The 18,354-nt window shown below is 47.7% G+C and overlaps 1 protein-coding gene across 6 annotated transcripts in view; it reads left to right on the top strand.

Annotated features, from left to right (window-relative positions):
* The window catches only part of TRIM9 (tripartite motif containing 9), a 72,920-nt gene that overhangs the window by 42,022 nt on the left and 12,544 nt on the right, over positions 1–18,354 (top strand). For 2 of the 6 annotated variants that reach the window (XM_083612845.1, XM_083612847.1), the window contains exons 5-8: positions 3,596–3,749; positions 7,385–7,542; positions 10,583–10,721; positions 14,350–14,538. In XM_083612845.1, coding sequence (XP_083468971.1) covers positions 3,596–3,749; positions 7,385–7,542; positions 10,583–10,721; positions 14,350–14,538 — 640 coding nt within the window. The remainder of the gene's footprint in view (positions 1–3,595; positions 3,750–7,384; positions 7,543–10,582; positions 10,722–14,349; positions 14,539–18,354) is intronic. The other 4 variants (XM_083612848.1, XM_083612849.1, XM_083612846.1 and 1 more) reach the window with 3 other exon arrangements.

Genomic DNA, 18,354 nt, shown 5'->3' on the forward strand with positions numbered 1-18,354 from the left:
GTATACAGTCATACTTTGGGTTACAGACACTTCAGGTTGCGTTTTTTTGGGTTATGGACCACTGAAACCCGGAAGTATCGGAACGGGTTACTTCCGGGTTTCAGGGGTCGCGCATGCAGCCGCTGCAGGTTGTGAACGCTGCTGGTTGCAAACATGCATCCCACTCAGATCACAATTGCAACCCGAGCGTCCACTGTACATTGTGGTGGTGTTCATGACCAGTCCTCTGAGCATAGCTGTCAACTTACAGATTTGAAAATAAGGGACCAGCAGCCTTGAAAATAAGGGACCAGCAGCCAAAATAAGGGACCTGCAGCCTCACCTGTTCCAGGCACTCCAGTCTTCCTGTCCTCCTGCAGTCTGGTCAAATTCATGCTGGTAGCTTCGAGAACACTGTCCAACCAACTTTGTAACCAGAGGTTCAGCTGAATAGAATCTGAATCACATGCACCACAAGGCCTATGCAGCCTCAACTTAAGATGGCTCCCCGGCCTGGCTTTGCACTGCAAAGTTTGCAGCAGCACGTGCCACAAAATGGCGTCCAGCATTCAAAAACCCCCTCAGCTTGCATTAACTAGCCACACACAAGGCATGCAAGCTCCACCCCCCCCAGTCGTTCTTAGACTTCTTATTGGGTGAGCAACATAGCCAAGCAACACAGTTGGAGCCTCCCTCCTCCCTGGCCGGCAGGGAGGGAGGGAGAGGAGCTGCTTCCTTTGAAATTTAAGGGACATCATTTAAGGGACGTTTAAGGGGCATCCATCAATAAGGGACAGCAGTGGGACATGGTGCTGGAATAAGGGACTGTCCCTTCAAATAAGGGACACTTGACAGCTATGCCTCTGAGCAACTCAAGGCTACTTGGCCTAGGAGGACAAGGCGCTTGTGGAAAGGGTAGGAATTGGCTGCAGGTTTGCAAGTCGTCTTGAGAAGATAAACCTGCTAATCTGTTTAACCTTTTAAGACTCGGTCCTTCTCATTCCATCAGGGATGGCCGGAGTGAAGTACAGGGACTGAGCACATCACATGCAGAAGACCCCTAAATTCAATCCCTGGCATCTCCTATTAAAAGGATCTCAGGCAGAGTCACTGGAAGGTGTCTCTGTCTGAGTCCCTGTGGGGAAACACAGCTGGTATAAAGAGACAGTAGTGGGCTTGATAGACCGAAAGATCTGAAGCTGCACAAGAGGAACCATTAAATGCATCTTTTCATTGAATATGCACTTTATAAGATGCAAAGAGAAGTTGCTGAGGAGATGCAGGTTGCTGCAGGCAGAGAAGCAGAGGAGTTTGGCGTCAATGGAACATTTCTTCCTGATGCAAATAGAAGCCTCAGAGGAGGAATTTTGCTCAGGACTACAGCAAAAGCTTAAATTCCCTCCTTTTTGTCTTCTGTGATCTGAATTTTCTCAGGTCTGTTGTGTGGGAATGTTCAGGGAGGCAGGAAAGGATATGTTGTTTATTAATATCCCTCCTAACTTGCGCTAGCAAGTTCCTTTACTTAGCAGAGTTTTACATTCCCCGTTTAAACGCACAGCAGATAGGTGGTTGCAGGTTTGATTAAGCCGCTCATTATTAGATTCCTGGTAAGTCCCCTTATATTACTCTTAAAAGAATAAACACACCACAATCTTGTGTAAAGTATATAAAAGTCCAGTATACCTGAAAGGAGTGTCTCCACCCCCATCGTTCAGCCCAGACACCGAAGTCCAGCTCCTAGGGCCTTCTGGAGGTTCCCTCGCTGCAAGAAGCCAAGTTACAGGGAACCAGGCAAAGGGCCTTCTCGGTGGTGGCGCCTGCCTTGTGGAACACCCTGCCACCAAAGAGAAAAACAACTATCAGACTTTTAGAAGACATCTGAAGGCAGCCCTGTTTAGGGAAGCTTTTAATGTTTAACAGACTATTTCATTTTAATCTTTTGTTGGAAGCTGCCCAGAGTGGCAGGGGAAACCCAGCCAGAAGGGTGGGATATAAATAAATTATTATTATTATTATTATTATTATTATTATTATTATTATTATTAGTTTACTCACATTATCAGTTCACAGTTGGATCCCTGAAGACAGACTTAGTTTCAAAGTATATACGTGTGGATCTGTCCCATATGGGGATAATCCCAGTGTCCTCTTTGGCTAAAAGCCAACAGAGTATTTCTAGCTAAAAAGCTGCTCCAATGACGAAGGAAGTCAAAAAAGAGAGCGAGAGCTTTGTACCTTGTGCTTTTGTTACCTGCACAGGTAAGCTCACATCCACCTCTAGTCACATGCAAAGGAAGGATGCTCCAGCCCAGGAGGAAACAGGAAGTTTCAACTGGCTGAACCAAACATCCCCTTGCATGTCCACTCTAGGAAACCAAGAAATGTTGTATTTGACTGCTACTTATTTATCACATCCCACATGTTGGCCTTGCACCTGCCTCACCACTGGTCCCCCCCACACACACTGATAACTCACCAAGCTGCAGATACTGTAGGCCAGTGGTTTCCAAACCTTTTGGGGGCCACTGCCCCCTTGGTTCCATAAACTCATTCCCCCTATAGAAAGCATTATTCAGAAGAGAGGTTTGCACGACCCACTAAGAAAGGTGATAACACAGTGCAATTCAAAACCGTAACAATTAATTGCACATTTACTCAAAATCCAATTAAAACTATTTAGTTTAATCAATTTAATAAAATGGATGGACTTGACTCAGTGATGCCAGCTCCAGCATCCTCCTGCTGCCCTCTTGCCACTTAACAGCCCCCAGTTAATCCCACTGCCCCCACTTTGGGAACCACTGCTAGAGAAAGACACCCACAGCTTTTGAATCCTCAGTGTTGTGGGAATGTTCAGGGATGCAGGAGAGGATATATTGTTTGGTTATAGCCTTTCCAACTTGTGTTAACAAGTTCACAATTTAGCAGAGTAACATTCCCCTTTTTAAACTCACAACGGATGCGTTAGCTCAGGCTTGCGAAAGCCTCTATAATTACTGTTCTGGTATTTCGCCCTTATTCCCTCATAAAAGATAAAACACGACACAGTCTTCTATAAAAGTATAAAAAGAGTTTACTCACACGTCATTCTGTTCACAATCGGATCCCAGAAGCCAGACTTAGCTTAGAAAAGTAACATACACCTGGAAACGATCTCATAAGGAGACAGTCCCTTTGTCCTCTCTTGGCTGGAGCCCAAGAGAGCATCTTTGGCTAAGCAGATGTTGCTTCTTTGATTCAGGTAGTCAAAGAGAGAGAGGTGGCTGCCCTGCCCTGTGCTTTTCTTATTACCTGCACAGGTGAGGCCATGCCCACCTCTAGTCACATGCAGAGGAAGTCTGTCCCAGCCCAGAAGGAAACAGGAAGTTGACCTGCTGGCTGGACAAACACTCCTCCCCATGTGTAAAGATGTTCACTCTAGGAATGTTGTACTTGACTGCTCTTGTGTTTCACATCCCACAAGTGTATGGCAGTCAAAGGGTATCCTGCGTCTAAGGATGGAATTTGCATTTTGGCTATCAAGGCTTGTGACCTTCCTCACCCCTGGGAGACTTCTCCATCCCTATATTTATCCAAGCCTCGCACACTCTGATTCACCCGTCTCCTTTGCCACCAGATCTCTGATGCGCTGATAAGGAGAGTCCACCTGACAGAGGACCAGTGGGGGAAAGGAACCCTCTCCCCAAGGATGACAACAGACTTTGATCTGAACCTGGACAGTGGGCCTTTGCTGCAGACCATCCACCAGCTGGACTTCATGCAAATGAAAGGTAAATGTCAGAGCAATCCTGTCTCTGTCTGTTTGGAAGGAGTGCCAGGCATGAAAATACGAGGGGGAGGAAAGAACAGCAGGTTTATCAGGGAAAAGAGACGGCGGAAGAAGATTGGAAGAAATTTAAGGACTATCTTAGGAAACATTGTAAAATTATTGAAGGTTAGAACGATGTTGATTCAGAAATTAAGTGGTTATAAGCTGTAATGATTATGTGATCAAGAAAAGAAAGGTTAAAAATTATACAGAAATTAGGGGAAGGATTTGCTGAATTGAATTAATTAGAGATTGGAATACAGAAAGGGGAGGCATGAGGAGGTCGGGAAAGTAAGTTTTATGAATATAAGGGATTGAAATTATACTTGTTGTTGTATATGTTTTGTATGGTTTGTATGTATTTTTACTGTTTTTGTTTTTTGGTTTGTTTTTTCTATTTTATATAAATTCTTAAAACCTTAATAAATATTTTATAAAAATAAAAAAAGGAAAGAACAGCAGGTTTAAAACAGCCGCTAGGTAGAATTTTATTTTAGGCATGTTATCTCCCATGCTTGAACAAAGTTCTCAGGGTGACTAACAACTGCACAATAATTAAATGTCTTTTTTGAAACACTGTTCCCTAGAAACCAGTTTTAAAAGCCGAGCTTTGCTAGTGAGTCTGGGTAGATAACATTTCCATATGGACCAAGACGAGTAATGTTAACTTGTTTCTTTAGGAATGTTACCCGGCACCCCAGTCTCTAGTCCCCAGTCGGCCTGATCTAACAGGCTCTTCTTAGATAGAATCCTAGAGATTCACAACACCATCTTACTAAAACAGGAGCACAACAGACATGGAGCGCACCAACTCATTGCACCATTCTTATGTCCTTAGTTGCGGACATAGCCTCTGGGCTAGGAAAATGACAGTCCAGTGAACTTGTAAAAGGGGAAAAGAGTATTGGGAAATGATCCCTAAGGAATTGAAAAAAATGTTTAAAAGTACTTTCCTAAAAAAAACTAGAGTCAAAAGCTTATTTATGTATGATGCTGCTACTGCAGCCTGTGTTTTGCTAGCCCCAAAATGGAAAACGAACGAGGTCCCAACCAAAGAAGAATGGCAACTTAAGTTGAGAGAATATGCACAACTTGTAGACTTAACATATAGAACATACATTTAGAGAAGATTGGAAAACGTTTATTGAATATATGGGAAATTATTGTGTGCAGCTGAAAATGCTGGCAGCATTAATAATAATAATAATAATAATAATAATAATAATAATAATAATAATAATTTTTATTTAGATCCCGCCCTCCCCGGTCAGAGCCGGGCTCAGGGCAGCTAACACCGGTAAAATTACAATTAAAACATAATGGGGGGGGGGGGACAATTTAAAATACAGGTTAAAATGCAATTTAAAATGCAGCCTCATTTCTCCATAGATCAAGACCATAAGGGGAGGGAAACATAAGGGTCAGACTGAGTCCAAGCCAAAGGCCAGGCGGAACAGCTCTGTCTTGCAGGCCCTGCGGAAAGATGTTAAGTCCCGCAGGGCCCTGGTCTCTTGTGACAGAGCGTTCCACCAAGTTGGGGCCAGTACTGAAAAGGCCCTGGCCCTAGTTGAGACCAATCTAACCACCTTGTGACCTGGGACCTCCAAAGTGTTGTCATTTGTGGACCTTAAGGTCCTCCGTGGGGCATACCAGGAGAGGCGGTCCCGTAGGTACGAGAGTCCTAGGCCGTATAGGGCTTTAAAGGTCAAAACCAGCACCTTAAACCTGACCCTGTACTCCACCGGGAGCCAGTGCAGTTAAGATAAATTCAACAGTGTAAACAAGTTTTGATGGATGCAATAATAGAATAATGAATGGTATAGTTTTTGTAAAATGTGCAGGGATTTATGATATGTAAAATGAACCATGGAAAGAGAAGAAAGGAAGTCATTGATATCATAAGGATGTAAAATGAGTATTTTAAATGGCAAAACAGAAAATTCAATTAAAATTATTTATATGTGTGTGTGAGAGAGAGAGAGAATGACAATCTAGCTTTCTCAGGATGGAAAATCCCCATGTTTACATGCCTGCAGTAATGGCTGCACAATTGCCATTTTAGGAAACAGGGGAAATAAATCTGATGCAGAAATGGGAGCCTTTGCTTCCCTCCTTCCTCTGTATGCCGTTCATTCCAAGACCTGTCCTTCCTGCATTCACACGACTGGGCACAATGCAGCCCTCCTTGCCCAGCTGCCTTCGCATCCGTTCCTCTCCTCCTTGCCAGCTCAGCTGCATTGGCACATCTCAACAGGCCCCATCTGGGGCAGAGTGGCAGAGCAGAGAGACCCAGCAACAGGCAGATGTTTGCTGGCGATGCCCCTGGGCGACCTGCCAGCTGTGAGGTGCCCATCTGCGCCATTGTGGCACTTCAAAGCCTCGCAAGGGGAAGGGATATCCAGACCCCCGTCTTGAAACAGGCTTTGTTGGAGGGCGACGCTCAGGGTGCCTGCCAGAGAACGCCACCTGGGTGGGAACTGTAGGCTTGTGGGGAACTGCGGTTCCCAGGGCTAATGAGAAGGAAGTTCTGAACTGGCAATTTGGTCTCAGTTTGCAGTAATGACAGTATTTATATAGCTTTTTTCCCCAAAAGTGGGGCTAATGAACAAGAAGATGAGATGGCTTACTGATTTCTATACACCCAGTAATTTAGAATAGAAGAAAAATGGGCAAGTTTTAGCTGGCCCCCAGGAGTATCACCTACAATTCCAGTACAAAAATTAAAACAGAACATATAATGCCAAGGTACAGAAACGTCACTACTTATATTACTTGAAGGGTTATTATAGACATGGACAGCCTCTTACAGTAATACTACTACTAATAATAATAAAGATAATGATAGTGATGATGATGATGGTAATAATAATAATAATAATAATAATAATAATAATTTATACCCCACCCATCTGGCTGGGTTTACCCAGCCACTCTGGGCGGCTACCAACAAAAGATTAAAAATGCATTAAAACATCAATCATTAAAAACTTCAAGGCTGCCTTCAGATGTCTTCTAAACAACAAATAGTTGTTTATTTCTTTGACATCTGGTGGGAGGGAGTTCCACAGGGCGGGCGTCACTACCGAGAAGGCCCTCTGCCTGGTTCCCTGTAACTTGGCTTCTTGCAGCGAGGGAACCGCCAGAAGGCCCTCAGCGCTGGACCTCAGTATACCCAGTACACCTGAAGGAGCGTCTCCATCCCCATCGTCCAGTCCGAACACTGAGGTCCAGCTCCGAGGGCCTTCTGGCGGTTCCCTCAATGTGGGACGCCCCTCAATGTGCCCGTCCTGTGGAACGCCCTCCCAGCAGATGCCAAGGAAATAAACAACTATATGACGTTTAGAAGACATCTGAAGGTAGCCCTGTTGAGGAAAGTTTTTAATGCTTGATGTTTTATCGTGCTTTTAATATTCTGTTGGGAGCTGCCCAGAGTGGCTGGGGAAACCCAGCCACATGGGCGGGGTATAAATTATAATTATTATTATAATATTAGGGTGAAGGATGGGTAATAAGCCAACAAACTCTGGCAGAACTCAGAGGCCCCGATTTCCACCCTGGCTGGCGGTAGAAGTCGGGGTTACACTAATTTCTGTTTAGCTTCCTCCCCAGTGCCGGCCCCCCCAATCCTCCAGCTGGAAGAGTGCTGCACCCAGAACAACAGTGCCACCTTGTCGTGGAAGCAGCCCCCACTTTCCGCGGTGCAAGTGGACGGATACATCCTGGAGTTGGATGATGGGAATGGTGGTCAGTTCAGGGTATGTTTTATGAGAGGCGCTTTTACATTGTGGGTGGTGGGTGGGAGGAAGAATAGTGCTGGCTCCGGGTTTTAGAGTTTGAAGGGTTCCTGGGGTCATCTGGTCCAACCCCGTGTGATGCAGGGATCTCAACTGACAGGTGGCCACCCAACCTCGTTAAAAGACCATTAAACTCAAATAGAATCGCGTGGTGAGTTCCCGTGCCCCCCAGGTGGAAATAATGACACTTGACACAATTATTAAGGTTAACGGGCTAAAAAAGGCCACAACTTTTATTGGTTACAGGTGATGAGCGGTATTGGCTTAGGCATTGGTCCTAACCGACTATATCCGACTCCAGCCCGTCCGCTGGAAGTCCGGGAAGGGTTAACCACCAGTAGGGGGAGACCTGCTGATGCACATCAACTAGGAACTCCCCCGGGGTCACTGATAGGGGGCGTGCCTTGGGCCCTCACCTCCATAGGCTTCGGACAGGGCCATGCCCCCCAGGATCCTTTATCGGACTACCCTTCAATATGTGGGGCAGGTGATGGCGCTACCTCCCCTCTTCCATCTACAGAGCAACACCAATGCCTAACCACCAATACCAAGGAAGTTGTGACGATTTGCTACGAGGTAGGCGAAAACCAAGTGGCTGGTGCCAATTTGCCAAGTGGGGAAATTCCTACCAGGCCCCTCAATGGTGACCAACCAAGGTCCATAGCAAGGTCAAGGAATGAAAACCTTATAGGGCGGGAGGGTGGGTGTTATGTACTGAGTTGAATAGGATCCAAACTGCAGCAGTCTGATTGGTCCTAGAACAATAGGATCCAAGAGGCAGCAGTCTGATTGGTCCTAGAACAATAGGATTCAGAATGCAGCAGTCTGATTGGTCCTAGAACAATAGGATCCAAAAGGCAGCAGTCTGATTGGTCCTAGAACAATAGGATTCAGAATGCAGCAGTCTGATTGGTCCTAGAACAATAGGATTCAGAATGCAACAGTCTGATTGGTCCTAGAACAATGCAGCAGTATGATTGGTTGGCAGGAACCACCCAATCATGCTCCAGATAGAAGTGAATCCACAACCTGATTGGCTTACAGTAGAATTCCGGAATTAGCCAATCATGTGCAGCCCATTGTGTAAATAATGTATATAAAGCAGATACTTTGAGGGGACATTCATTCATTCCTCCTCACCACTATGAGCTGAATAAAGAGCATGAAATCACTTTGCGACTCTGAGTATATTTCAGTGGGAAACTGGAACAGCTGATGAGCGGCAAAGAGGGAGATCCCCAGCCGTGTTCTGCCTTTATAGGGCAGGCCACGCCCCCTGAACCGGCCAATTGGCTGGCCAGGGGGTGACGCGGCTGGGAATCCCCCCAATCGCGTGGGGGCTGGCCTTCACCCACCGAGCATGTGGTGGGGCTGTGAAGCCCACAACCACCTCCTCTGAAGGGCGGCAGTGGCTTTGGGACCCTAGAATCACAGAACTGTAGAGGTGGAAGGGACCCCAAGGGTCTAGTCCGAGTCCCTGAAATGCAGGGGTTGAAACCACTGACGCTTTGTGTGCGTAGGCAATCGAGAATAGATTTCTGATGTGAGACTTGGGTGGGTGGAAAGCTAAGGCAGCACAGATGCCTTTTGGGGGGGGGCTGGCTTAAAATAGCTGCCTCCAACATCTTGGAAATAAAAGGCAATTGCTTCCTATCCTCCTCGTTTCTCTGGGGAGCTATGAGTTTCAGGGACAGTTACTCAACAATCAATTTTTCTTAGGAGCAGCAATCAAAAAAACAAATATATGTAATATATTCGCTGGGGAGCAGCCTCGGCTGCGTGGTCGGACATCTGCTTTGCTTGTAGAAGGTCCAAGGTTCAATTTCTGATGCCCCTGAGATGCCCCTGGCTGAAACCCTGGAGAGATGCTGCCAGTCAGTGTGGACAATATTGACCTAGATGATCCAGTGGCCTGGCTGCATAAGGCAGCTTCCTGTATTACCCTATATATTTAAGGTAGGATCATTGCGCAGTGACAGAGCACCTGCTCTGCATGCAGAAGCACCCTGCTTCAGTCCCCAGCATCTTCAAGTTGGGCTGGGAAAGGCTCCCTTCCTGAATCCTTGGAGAGCTGTTGCCAGTCAGTGTAGACAGCAATGAGCACAAGGCAACTTCTCGCAATCCTAATTTTTTGGACATTCGCGATTGTCGTTGACTCAACTGCGATTTGAGCCAGAGTCTTCCTTTGCCTACCGATATTTTGGACTACAACTCCGACCGGCCCCAACCAGCGTGGACTTTTGGAGTAGTGGTACAAAACATCTGGAGGGCGTCAGGTTGGCAAAGGCTGGCCTATGATCTTGCCTCCCACTGTGCACACCAGATCTCTGCTGCATTGCAAAGCTTCTCAGAAAGGGCCCGTTCCCTTTGGGAGCAGTCAAATGCAACATTCCTTGTTTTCCCAGAGTGGACATGCAAGGGGATATTGGTCAGCCAGTCGAAACTTCCTGTTTCCTCCTGGCCTGGAGCATCCTTCCTTGCATGTGACTAGATGTGGGCGTGATCTTACCTGTCCAGGTAACAAAAAGCACAAATCACGCAGCACTCTCTCTCTCTCTGACTTCCTTCTTTGTTTGACCAGCTTCTTAGCTAGGACTGCTATGCTAGCTTCTCATCTAGCATAAGCACTGGGATGATTCTCCCATATCCACATGTACATATTTTGTAACTAAGTCTGCCTTCAGGAATCCAACTGTGAACTGATGTGAGTAAACTTCTTTTACTGGCTTTAAATAAGATTGTCATGTCTTCATTCATTTAAGAGGGATTCAAGGGAACTTACCAGGAACTATACAATTCATTCTGAGACAGACTGAATTGTATAACGGTGAGAGACTCACACGAGCCTGCAACCAGCTATCTGCTGTGCGTGAGAAGGGGAATGTAAACTCTGCTATGTAAAGGAACTTGCTAGCGCGAGTTAGTAAGGATATTAATAAACAATATATGCCTCCCTGAACATTCCCACACATACATCAGCTTTGTATCTTTGTATCCTTAGGAGGTGTATGTCGGGAAGGAGACGATGTGCACTGTGGATGGACTCCACTTTAACAGCACCTACAGTGCTCGGGTCAAGGCCTTCAACAAGACCGGGGTCAGCCCCTACAGCAAGATGCTGGTCCTGCAGACCTCCGAGGGTAAGTCATGGCTGCCGGGATCAGGGGTGAGGCATTTTCCACTGAAGAAGGGCCAGGGGGGTCCTTCCTTGCCTAGGCTCATCTTAGGAATTCTTGCAGGAGATGCCCTTCCTTGTTTGGGTTGCTAAACTGGAGACCCCCTTCCCTCAAAAAAGGAGAGAAATGTCACCTGGGGAAAAGGCGTCAAAAGCGATTTCTGTCCTCCCTGCCCCTTCCGTTCCAAAAACGTGTCGCGCATTTGGCCATTTTTTCTATTTAATAGTTGCAGCCTGCTTTTCCAACAATGAACGTGGGGCTCCAAGCGGCTTGCGACAATCACAGCAGCGCTGAAAAGCAACAACCGCAGCAGCAGCGACCGCTCTAGTGTCTCTAACGCGTTGGCGTATGAGTAAAGCAAACAGGCAAAAACAAACTCATCAGTCAGTGTGATTCAGTAATGTCAGAAGATGGGGAAGAGCTGCTGGGCACTCTCCCTGGGGAGGGGCCGCTTCTTGGCTCAGGCAGCCTACTCCCAGGAAGTGAGATCATTCACAGTTTTTTAATCCTGACTTCTTTTTCACCTTGTATGAGTCCGCAGGTGCACCTACAGGTGGGAGCGCCTGGTGTTTTGTTGGAGCGCAGAGGCAACTCCTTGAGACCCAGAGTCTATTTCTTTTATATCTCTCTCTCGAGTGGGAAACAGCTCCTGTAAAGCTTTCCTCTGCCTCCCTCTCTTCTGACACGCACAGCCTTCAAATTCCCCCTTGGCCTCCGTTTTCCTACTTCTCCCTTCAGCCCCTAAAACAGGCTGTTTTGCCACTTGAGACGGAACAGGCATTAGCCACCCCCTCCCTGCACTGTTTGGCTCGCCACTGGCGCTGTGCCTCTCTTCCTGCATTGTGTGCCAGAGCCCACAAAGCACTGGCAGCAGTGCCATCTTCCGACAGAGGACTGTGCCGAAATCTCACAAGATCCCCTGCTCTCTGTGAGCTCTTGTGAAACTTTGGCAAGATGGAATCAAAGAACGGTGGCGTTGGAAAGGACCCCTAGTCCAACTAAGCAGTGGAGCATGTATCCATGGCGCCGGGGGGGGGCATGCACTGGGGGTGTGGAGGGTGAACGTAGCCTGCTGTGGACCAGCCCCAGCCACCACAGCCACTGGAGTGACCCCAGCCCAAGCTGCTTTGCGAGGCTGGAGTGACCCCAGCCTCCTAAAGCGGCACAGGGCCTTGCAATGCTTTGCAAAGGGGCTCGAGGCTGGGGCTGGGATTGGAAGGTGCATGGCATCTTCCTTGTATCTACGGGACCGCCTCTCCTGGTCTGCCCCGCAAAGGACCTTAAGTTCCATGAATAATCATAGTTTAGAGGTCCCGGGCCCTAAGGAAGTCAGATTATCCTCCACCAGGGCCAGGGCCTTCTCAGTGATGGCTCCGACCTGGTGGAATGCTCTGTCCCACGAGACCAGGGCCCTGCAGGATTTAACTTCCTTCCGCAGGGCCTGTAAGACGGAGCTATTCCGCCTGGCTTTCAATTCGAACTTAGCCTGATCTTTTATTCCCCTTCCTTCCCTCCCCCTCCCCCTCCCCTTTTTATGAAGATTCCCCGCTCTGGGATCCCACAGCTAATTCTCCCCTGGTCTCCTCGCTGGCCCAGACAGGACTAATTTAGCCAGCTAGCCCTGGTGATCGTCTAATGTTTATTGGATGGATTTCCCCCCTAAATTGATTTTATTGTTATTCACGTTTTATACTGTATGGTATGCTGTTTTTTGTTGCATCAATTAAGTGTTTTAAATTTGTTGTTAGCCGCCCTGAGCCCATTTTTCTAGACTGGGAAGGGTGGGGTATAAATAAAAAATTATTATTATTTCTCAAGGCACCCTCCCTGAGCCGCTTTGTGAGGCTGGGATCTGATCATATTCCAGTCTTGCAAAGGGCCGGCTCAAGGAAGGTGGCATGAGCAGCGCTCCCTCCCCAAAAATGTGCCCGGAGCAATTGCCCTGGGAGTCCCCTCCCCCCTCCCTACACTACAACCCTAGTCCAACCCCTTGCAAGGCAGGAATCTCACCTGAAACATCCTGGACAGGTGGCCACCCAAGCTCTTCTTAAAAACCACCAGGGAACGAGAGTCCACAGCCAATGTCTCTTCTTACTGTTCCACGGCTCTTACTTGCCTAAAGATAAGGTTTGCTTGTTCAAGGATTTTGGCTGAGGAGTGTGTGTGTGCGCGTGCACACACATGCATGCACACACACACACACACACATGTGTATATCTATAGATTTGCACCCAGCTTTGTAGATCTGTATGCAGAGTTTTGTATATAGGGTTGCATCCGACGTTGTTGGTCCCTTACCTTTCCCGCCCCGACCTGGCCACAGTGATCCATGCGACGGTCACCTCCAGGCTTGACTACTGTAATTCGCTTTATGCAGGGCTGCCCTTGAAGCTGACCCAGAAACTCCAGCGGGTGCAGAATGCTGCAGCGAGGCTCCTCACGGGGTCTCTGCCATGGGACCATATTCACCCAGTGCTTTTCCAGCTGCACTGGCTCCCGGTGGAGTACAGGGTCAGGTTCAAGGTGCTGGTTTTGACCTTTAAAGCCCTTCACGGCCTAGGACCCTCGTACCTACGGGACCGCCTCTCCTGGTATGCCCCACGGAGAGCCTCAAGGTCCATAAATAACAACACCCTAGTGGTCCCGGGCCCTAAGGAAGTTAGATTAGCCTCAACCAGAGGCAGGGCCTTTTCAGCTCTGGCTCCGGCCTGGTGGAACGCTCTGCCTCATGAGACCAGGGCCCTGCAGGATCTGATTTCTTTCCGCAGGGCTTGTAAGACAGAGTTGTTCCGCCTGGCCTTTGGCTTGGAGCCAATTTGATTCCCTCCCCCTCTTCCTTTTTTCTTTTTCCTTTCTCCTCCTGCGATGAGGCTGCATTTTAATATTCTAATGTTTCAGGATTTTAATGTTGTATTTTAATCTTGTTTTTTAAGTTGTATTCATTCAACTTGTTTTTATTATTGCTTGTTAGCCGCCCTGAGCCCGGCCTTGGCTGGGGAGGGCGGGGTATCAATAAAAATTATTATTCTTATTATTATGAGCTAGCAGAATGCCGTTGGTGGGGCTTCCCCTTCTTCTCCTATCCCTGTGAGCTCCCCCCCCCCCAATTTGGTAAAGCCATAACTGGGAGCCAGTGGCGGAGGGAGGAGGGTGCGGTGGGGGCAGTCTGCCACGGGTGTCTTCACTGAGGGGGGTGACATTTGCCGCGCCGCCCGCCCACGACTCCCAAGCCTACCCCGAGCCGTCGGGGAAAAGGGGGACAGCAGGAGGTGGCTTAGAAATTGCAGGTGAGCGGTGCACCGAATGTTGAGTGCATCGTGCACCCAAGTGGCTATCCCGTGCCTGGGAGGGCACCCTCCGTGCCCTCCCTCGGGAGCACGCCCCACCCCCCTCAATGGGCGCACCCACCCTGGGTCGTGTGGGCATATGCCCCTCCACTGCTGGGAGCTGACCTTCTGCCCCTGGAGCCACGCTCCCCTTGGGAGACTCCCCCCTCTTTGCATTTGCACAGGTAAGGAAGGGCTCGGGTGCCTTATTCGAATCACCTCTTTGGGGAGCTCTGACCTTGAGTTTGCCTTGATCTTGCATCTAGACTCCGAACCGGAGGAGCAGGCCCTGACTTTCCCAGTGCCTTTGGAAAGGCTGCAGCTGCGTAGATCCAGCCCCTTCTCTTCCACCCTTAACCTGCAAAACAGCTTTCCGGGGAGATCCTACTTTGAGCTCAGATCCTCGTCCCACCAAATGAGCTTGCACTCTTCTTTACAATCTCTGAATTCGGCCGGTGGGTGAGCCGAGCGTGCCTGGCGTTGCCTCTTGCGCTGTGCTTCTGGACGTCCCCCCGTTTTTGTTTTGGGGGTTCGGCTCTTGTTTTGTTGCTGTTTGCTTTTTTTTTTGCTTTTCTTTTTAATTTTTTTTTGGGGGGCCCTCCTCCCCTTCTTCCCCCGCCCATGGCGTCCGTGTGAGACGGGACTTGCTGTTCTATGTTGTCAGTGGCCCGCGTTCCACTGTGCAGGAAACTCTGAGGATGTAGGCATGATGTGTAACATGTTTGTTTCTGTGTTAAAAGTTTGTAGACTTTGTTTGAACAGCACCAGCAAGCAAGGATATCATTGCTGACATCCTTTACGTGGACCTGCAGTCAACAACATTGTCTTTGGGAAGGGGAAAAAGTCACAAATGTGCAAAGTTCAAATAGCATTTAGAAGGATATTTAAAAAAAGCTATTTACTTACAGTATTCTATTGATTAAATTTCTATCCTGCTGTTCCTCCCAAAGGAGCCCAGGGCAGGCAGCAATTACTGGATTTCACTACCAGATTGGGGATTTTTAAAATGCAACTTGAGGGTATAACACAACCTTTGCCAACCTGGTGCTCTGCAAATATTTTGGACTACAACTCCCATGAACACCCAGCCAGCACCCTCAGGAGCATATGGGCATGCTGCCTCAGGCTGATGGGAGTTGTAGTCCAACAAGACTGTTGAGCACCCGATTGGTGCTGTAACAGAAGAAGCAGGTTAGATCACAGATGTGCCAGTGATCAGGGATGATGGGAGTTGTAGTCCAGCAATATCTGGAATGCACACCACACCGACTAACTGTGGCACAGCATGTCAGCAAGAAGACTGGGCCAGGAAACGTCTCCCTAACAGGCTAAACTTCCCCCAGTGCAGAGGTTTTGGTGCAGGACAGGAGAACCAATGAGGTCTCTCCAGATGTTGGGCTGAAATGCCCATCACCTCCAGCCGGCTTGGCCAGTGGCCAGAGGAGCTGCTGTCCAACAACGTCTGGAAGGCAAAATGTTGGCTGCCGCCACGTAGGAAAACATCCAAGCTGCGTTTGGGTTCCTGAAGGCGTATAATTCCTGGGTGGGAGATGGGTGCCCACTATCTATAACATTGCTCTTTATTCAGCTCATAGTAGCGAGGAATGGAAGTTCCCCCAGAATGTCTGCTTTATATACATTATTTACACAATGGGCCCCATGTGATTGGCTATTTCCGGGATTCTCCTGTAGGCCAATCAGGTCGCGGATTCACTTCCACCTGGAGCTGGATTGGGTGGTTCCTGTGGACCAGTCAGACTGCTGCATTCTGGATCCTATTGTTCTAGGACCAATCAGGCTGCTGCATCCTGAATCCTATTGTTCTAGGACCAATCAGGCTGCTGCATCCTGAATCCTATTGTTCTAGGACCAATCAGACTGCTGCATTTTGGATCCTATTCGGCTCAGTACATAACACAAAGAAAAATGATTTAAGACATTCGAAAGGTTTAAAATAACGATAAGCTAAAAGCAGCTTAAGGCTTGCACCAGCTATCTAAACATCTGGGCAGGCTTGTCTGAACAGAAACATTTTCAGCAGGCCCCAGAAAGAGTACAGCGGAGGTGGCTGGTCTCAATAGGCAGGGAGTTCCAAAGTGTAGGCCACAGGAAAAGACCAGGTTCTTGCAAGCGCAGGACGGGTCTTACATGGCATCTGCAGCAGTGCCAGTTTCCGCAGATCAAAGCAGCCGAGTAAGGGGCAAGCTGGTTTCCACTGTGATGCCTTCAGCAAGAGAGCAACCAAGGAGAAGGAAGGTTCTAGAAAGCTGTCCTGAGCCTTGGGGTGTAATAGCAGCTCTTCACATGCATTTTCCTGCGGGATATTCTGGAATTATGGCGCCAAGGCCTCCGGTGCCCCTTCTCTCCGCAGCCACCGCCCACCCTTTCCTTCCCACCTTTGCAAGAACCAACCTTTTCAGTTTGGGTTGCATTTTTTTTTTTTTTTTAGGATTCTCCCGTTGCTACAAGCTTACGCTGATGTAACCTCCATTGGCATCTGCCTGACACCGGCGTAAGCGAAAGGAGAATAGCCCTGACATAGATTTCTTTCTTTCCGTCCACCCCATATTTTGGAATGAGGAATGGCACAGTCTTTTAGTTGCTGGGCTACACCGAAGGGCTGGACGCACAACCCCAGTTTTATTATATTTTCCCCATCGTCCTTTTATGGGTTACCCCATCCCACTGCTTTTGTGCGACTGGCTTTCGACATAATCCATCTCCGAACGTTTCTGATCTTGTGTCCCGTGTACGAAGAGTTGGTGGGTCTGCCTGTTTCCTTGTGCGTTCTTGGAGTCTGTATCTTTGGAGTGAATCGGTCTCAAGCTGGGCGGGTGGCTTGGGGGCGGATTTGTGGGGTGGAAGTAGGGATGTGCGGAAGGGAGGATAAACTGGATTCGGTTCTCTTTTAAAAAGCAAACGTGCATAATTTGTGCTTTCTGAAACTGAAACGTTTCCATCGTTTGAGATTCGCCGTTCTCCAAACTTTGCAGCGCAGTTCCCCGGCCAAGTAGTTTGTACAAAAACAAATCTCTTAAGGGGAAATTGACATACCGTATTTTTCGCTCTATAAAACGCACCAGACCACAAGACGCACCTAGTTTTTGGAGGAGGAAAACAAGAAAAAAAATATTCTGAATCTCAGAAGCCAGAACAGCAAGAGGGATCGCTGCGCAGTGAAAGCAGCAATCCCTCTTGCTGTTCTGGCTTCTGTGATAGCTGTGCAGCCTGCATCCGCTCCATAAGACGCATACATCATTTCCCCTTTTTAGGAGGGAAAAGTGAGTCTTATAGAGCAAAAATATGGTATTTGTGGAGATAACAGATAAAAACGCATTCTGGGAGGAATTGCTTTGCAAAAATGCGCACGTCGAACAACGTTGCGTACAAAACAAGTGTGTGATATGCTGGCGAATTTTCGTGAGAACGTCTTTTTAAAAAATTCACGAACTGGTGTGGAAATGTGGAGAGCTTAAGAGTGGGAAAAGAGGAAATTCACAGAAATTCACACAGTGTGTGAAATTCACAGATTCACCTATCCTTAGATGGTTGGTGGAGCTCTTCCCTAAAACTGACACCTTTTGCTTCTCTTGGGAGACGTTGCACAATGGGAAATTGCCCCCCAAAATGTGACGGTCACAATCCCCTAAGTTGGTCTGAATCCAGATTCATTTAAAAGGCTTTTGCTAAGTTCCACATGATCAGGGTTATGTGCATTTCTTCCGTTGATGCTCAAATTCCACCCCCACCAATTCATTCTCCGATTTATGCCAGCTCAATTAGGCACCCTTATTTTTATTTTTTCATCCATTAATACTGGCCCTGTGATTTTCTAGTCTTTGCCAACACACACACGAAAAAGAACAGTGATGGACAAGGAGAAATGAGGGTGTTTCTTTTACTGTTTTTACAAGGTTTTAAAACTGTTTTTAGAAGTTTTAATTGACTTCCACTATGGACTTGTTTGCTGCCATGGTCTCCTCTTTCAGGAGGAAAGGCAGAATAGCAGTAATTTATTATTTTTATCATCACCATCATAGAATTGTAGAGTTTGAGGGGACCTTGAGGGTCATCTAGTCCAACCCCTCCGATGCAGGAATCACAGCTAAAAGAATTCCTGGCAAGTGGCCACCCAGATAGGATAGGAAGAAAAAGTAGGACAGATAGGAAGGAAGAGGGAGCGGACATTGAAACTAGAACGCTCAATATATCAAATTGTATTTAATGTTGTATTTAATGTTTTGAGACTACAATTCCCATGAACCCTGACC

This window comes from Podarcis filfolensis (assembly GCF_964270895.1).
Source record: "Podarcis filfolensis genome assembly, chromosome: 1".
Classification (NCBI taxonomy): domain Eukaryota; kingdom Metazoa; phylum Chordata; class Lepidosauria; order Squamata; family Lacertidae; genus Podarcis; species Podarcis filfolensis.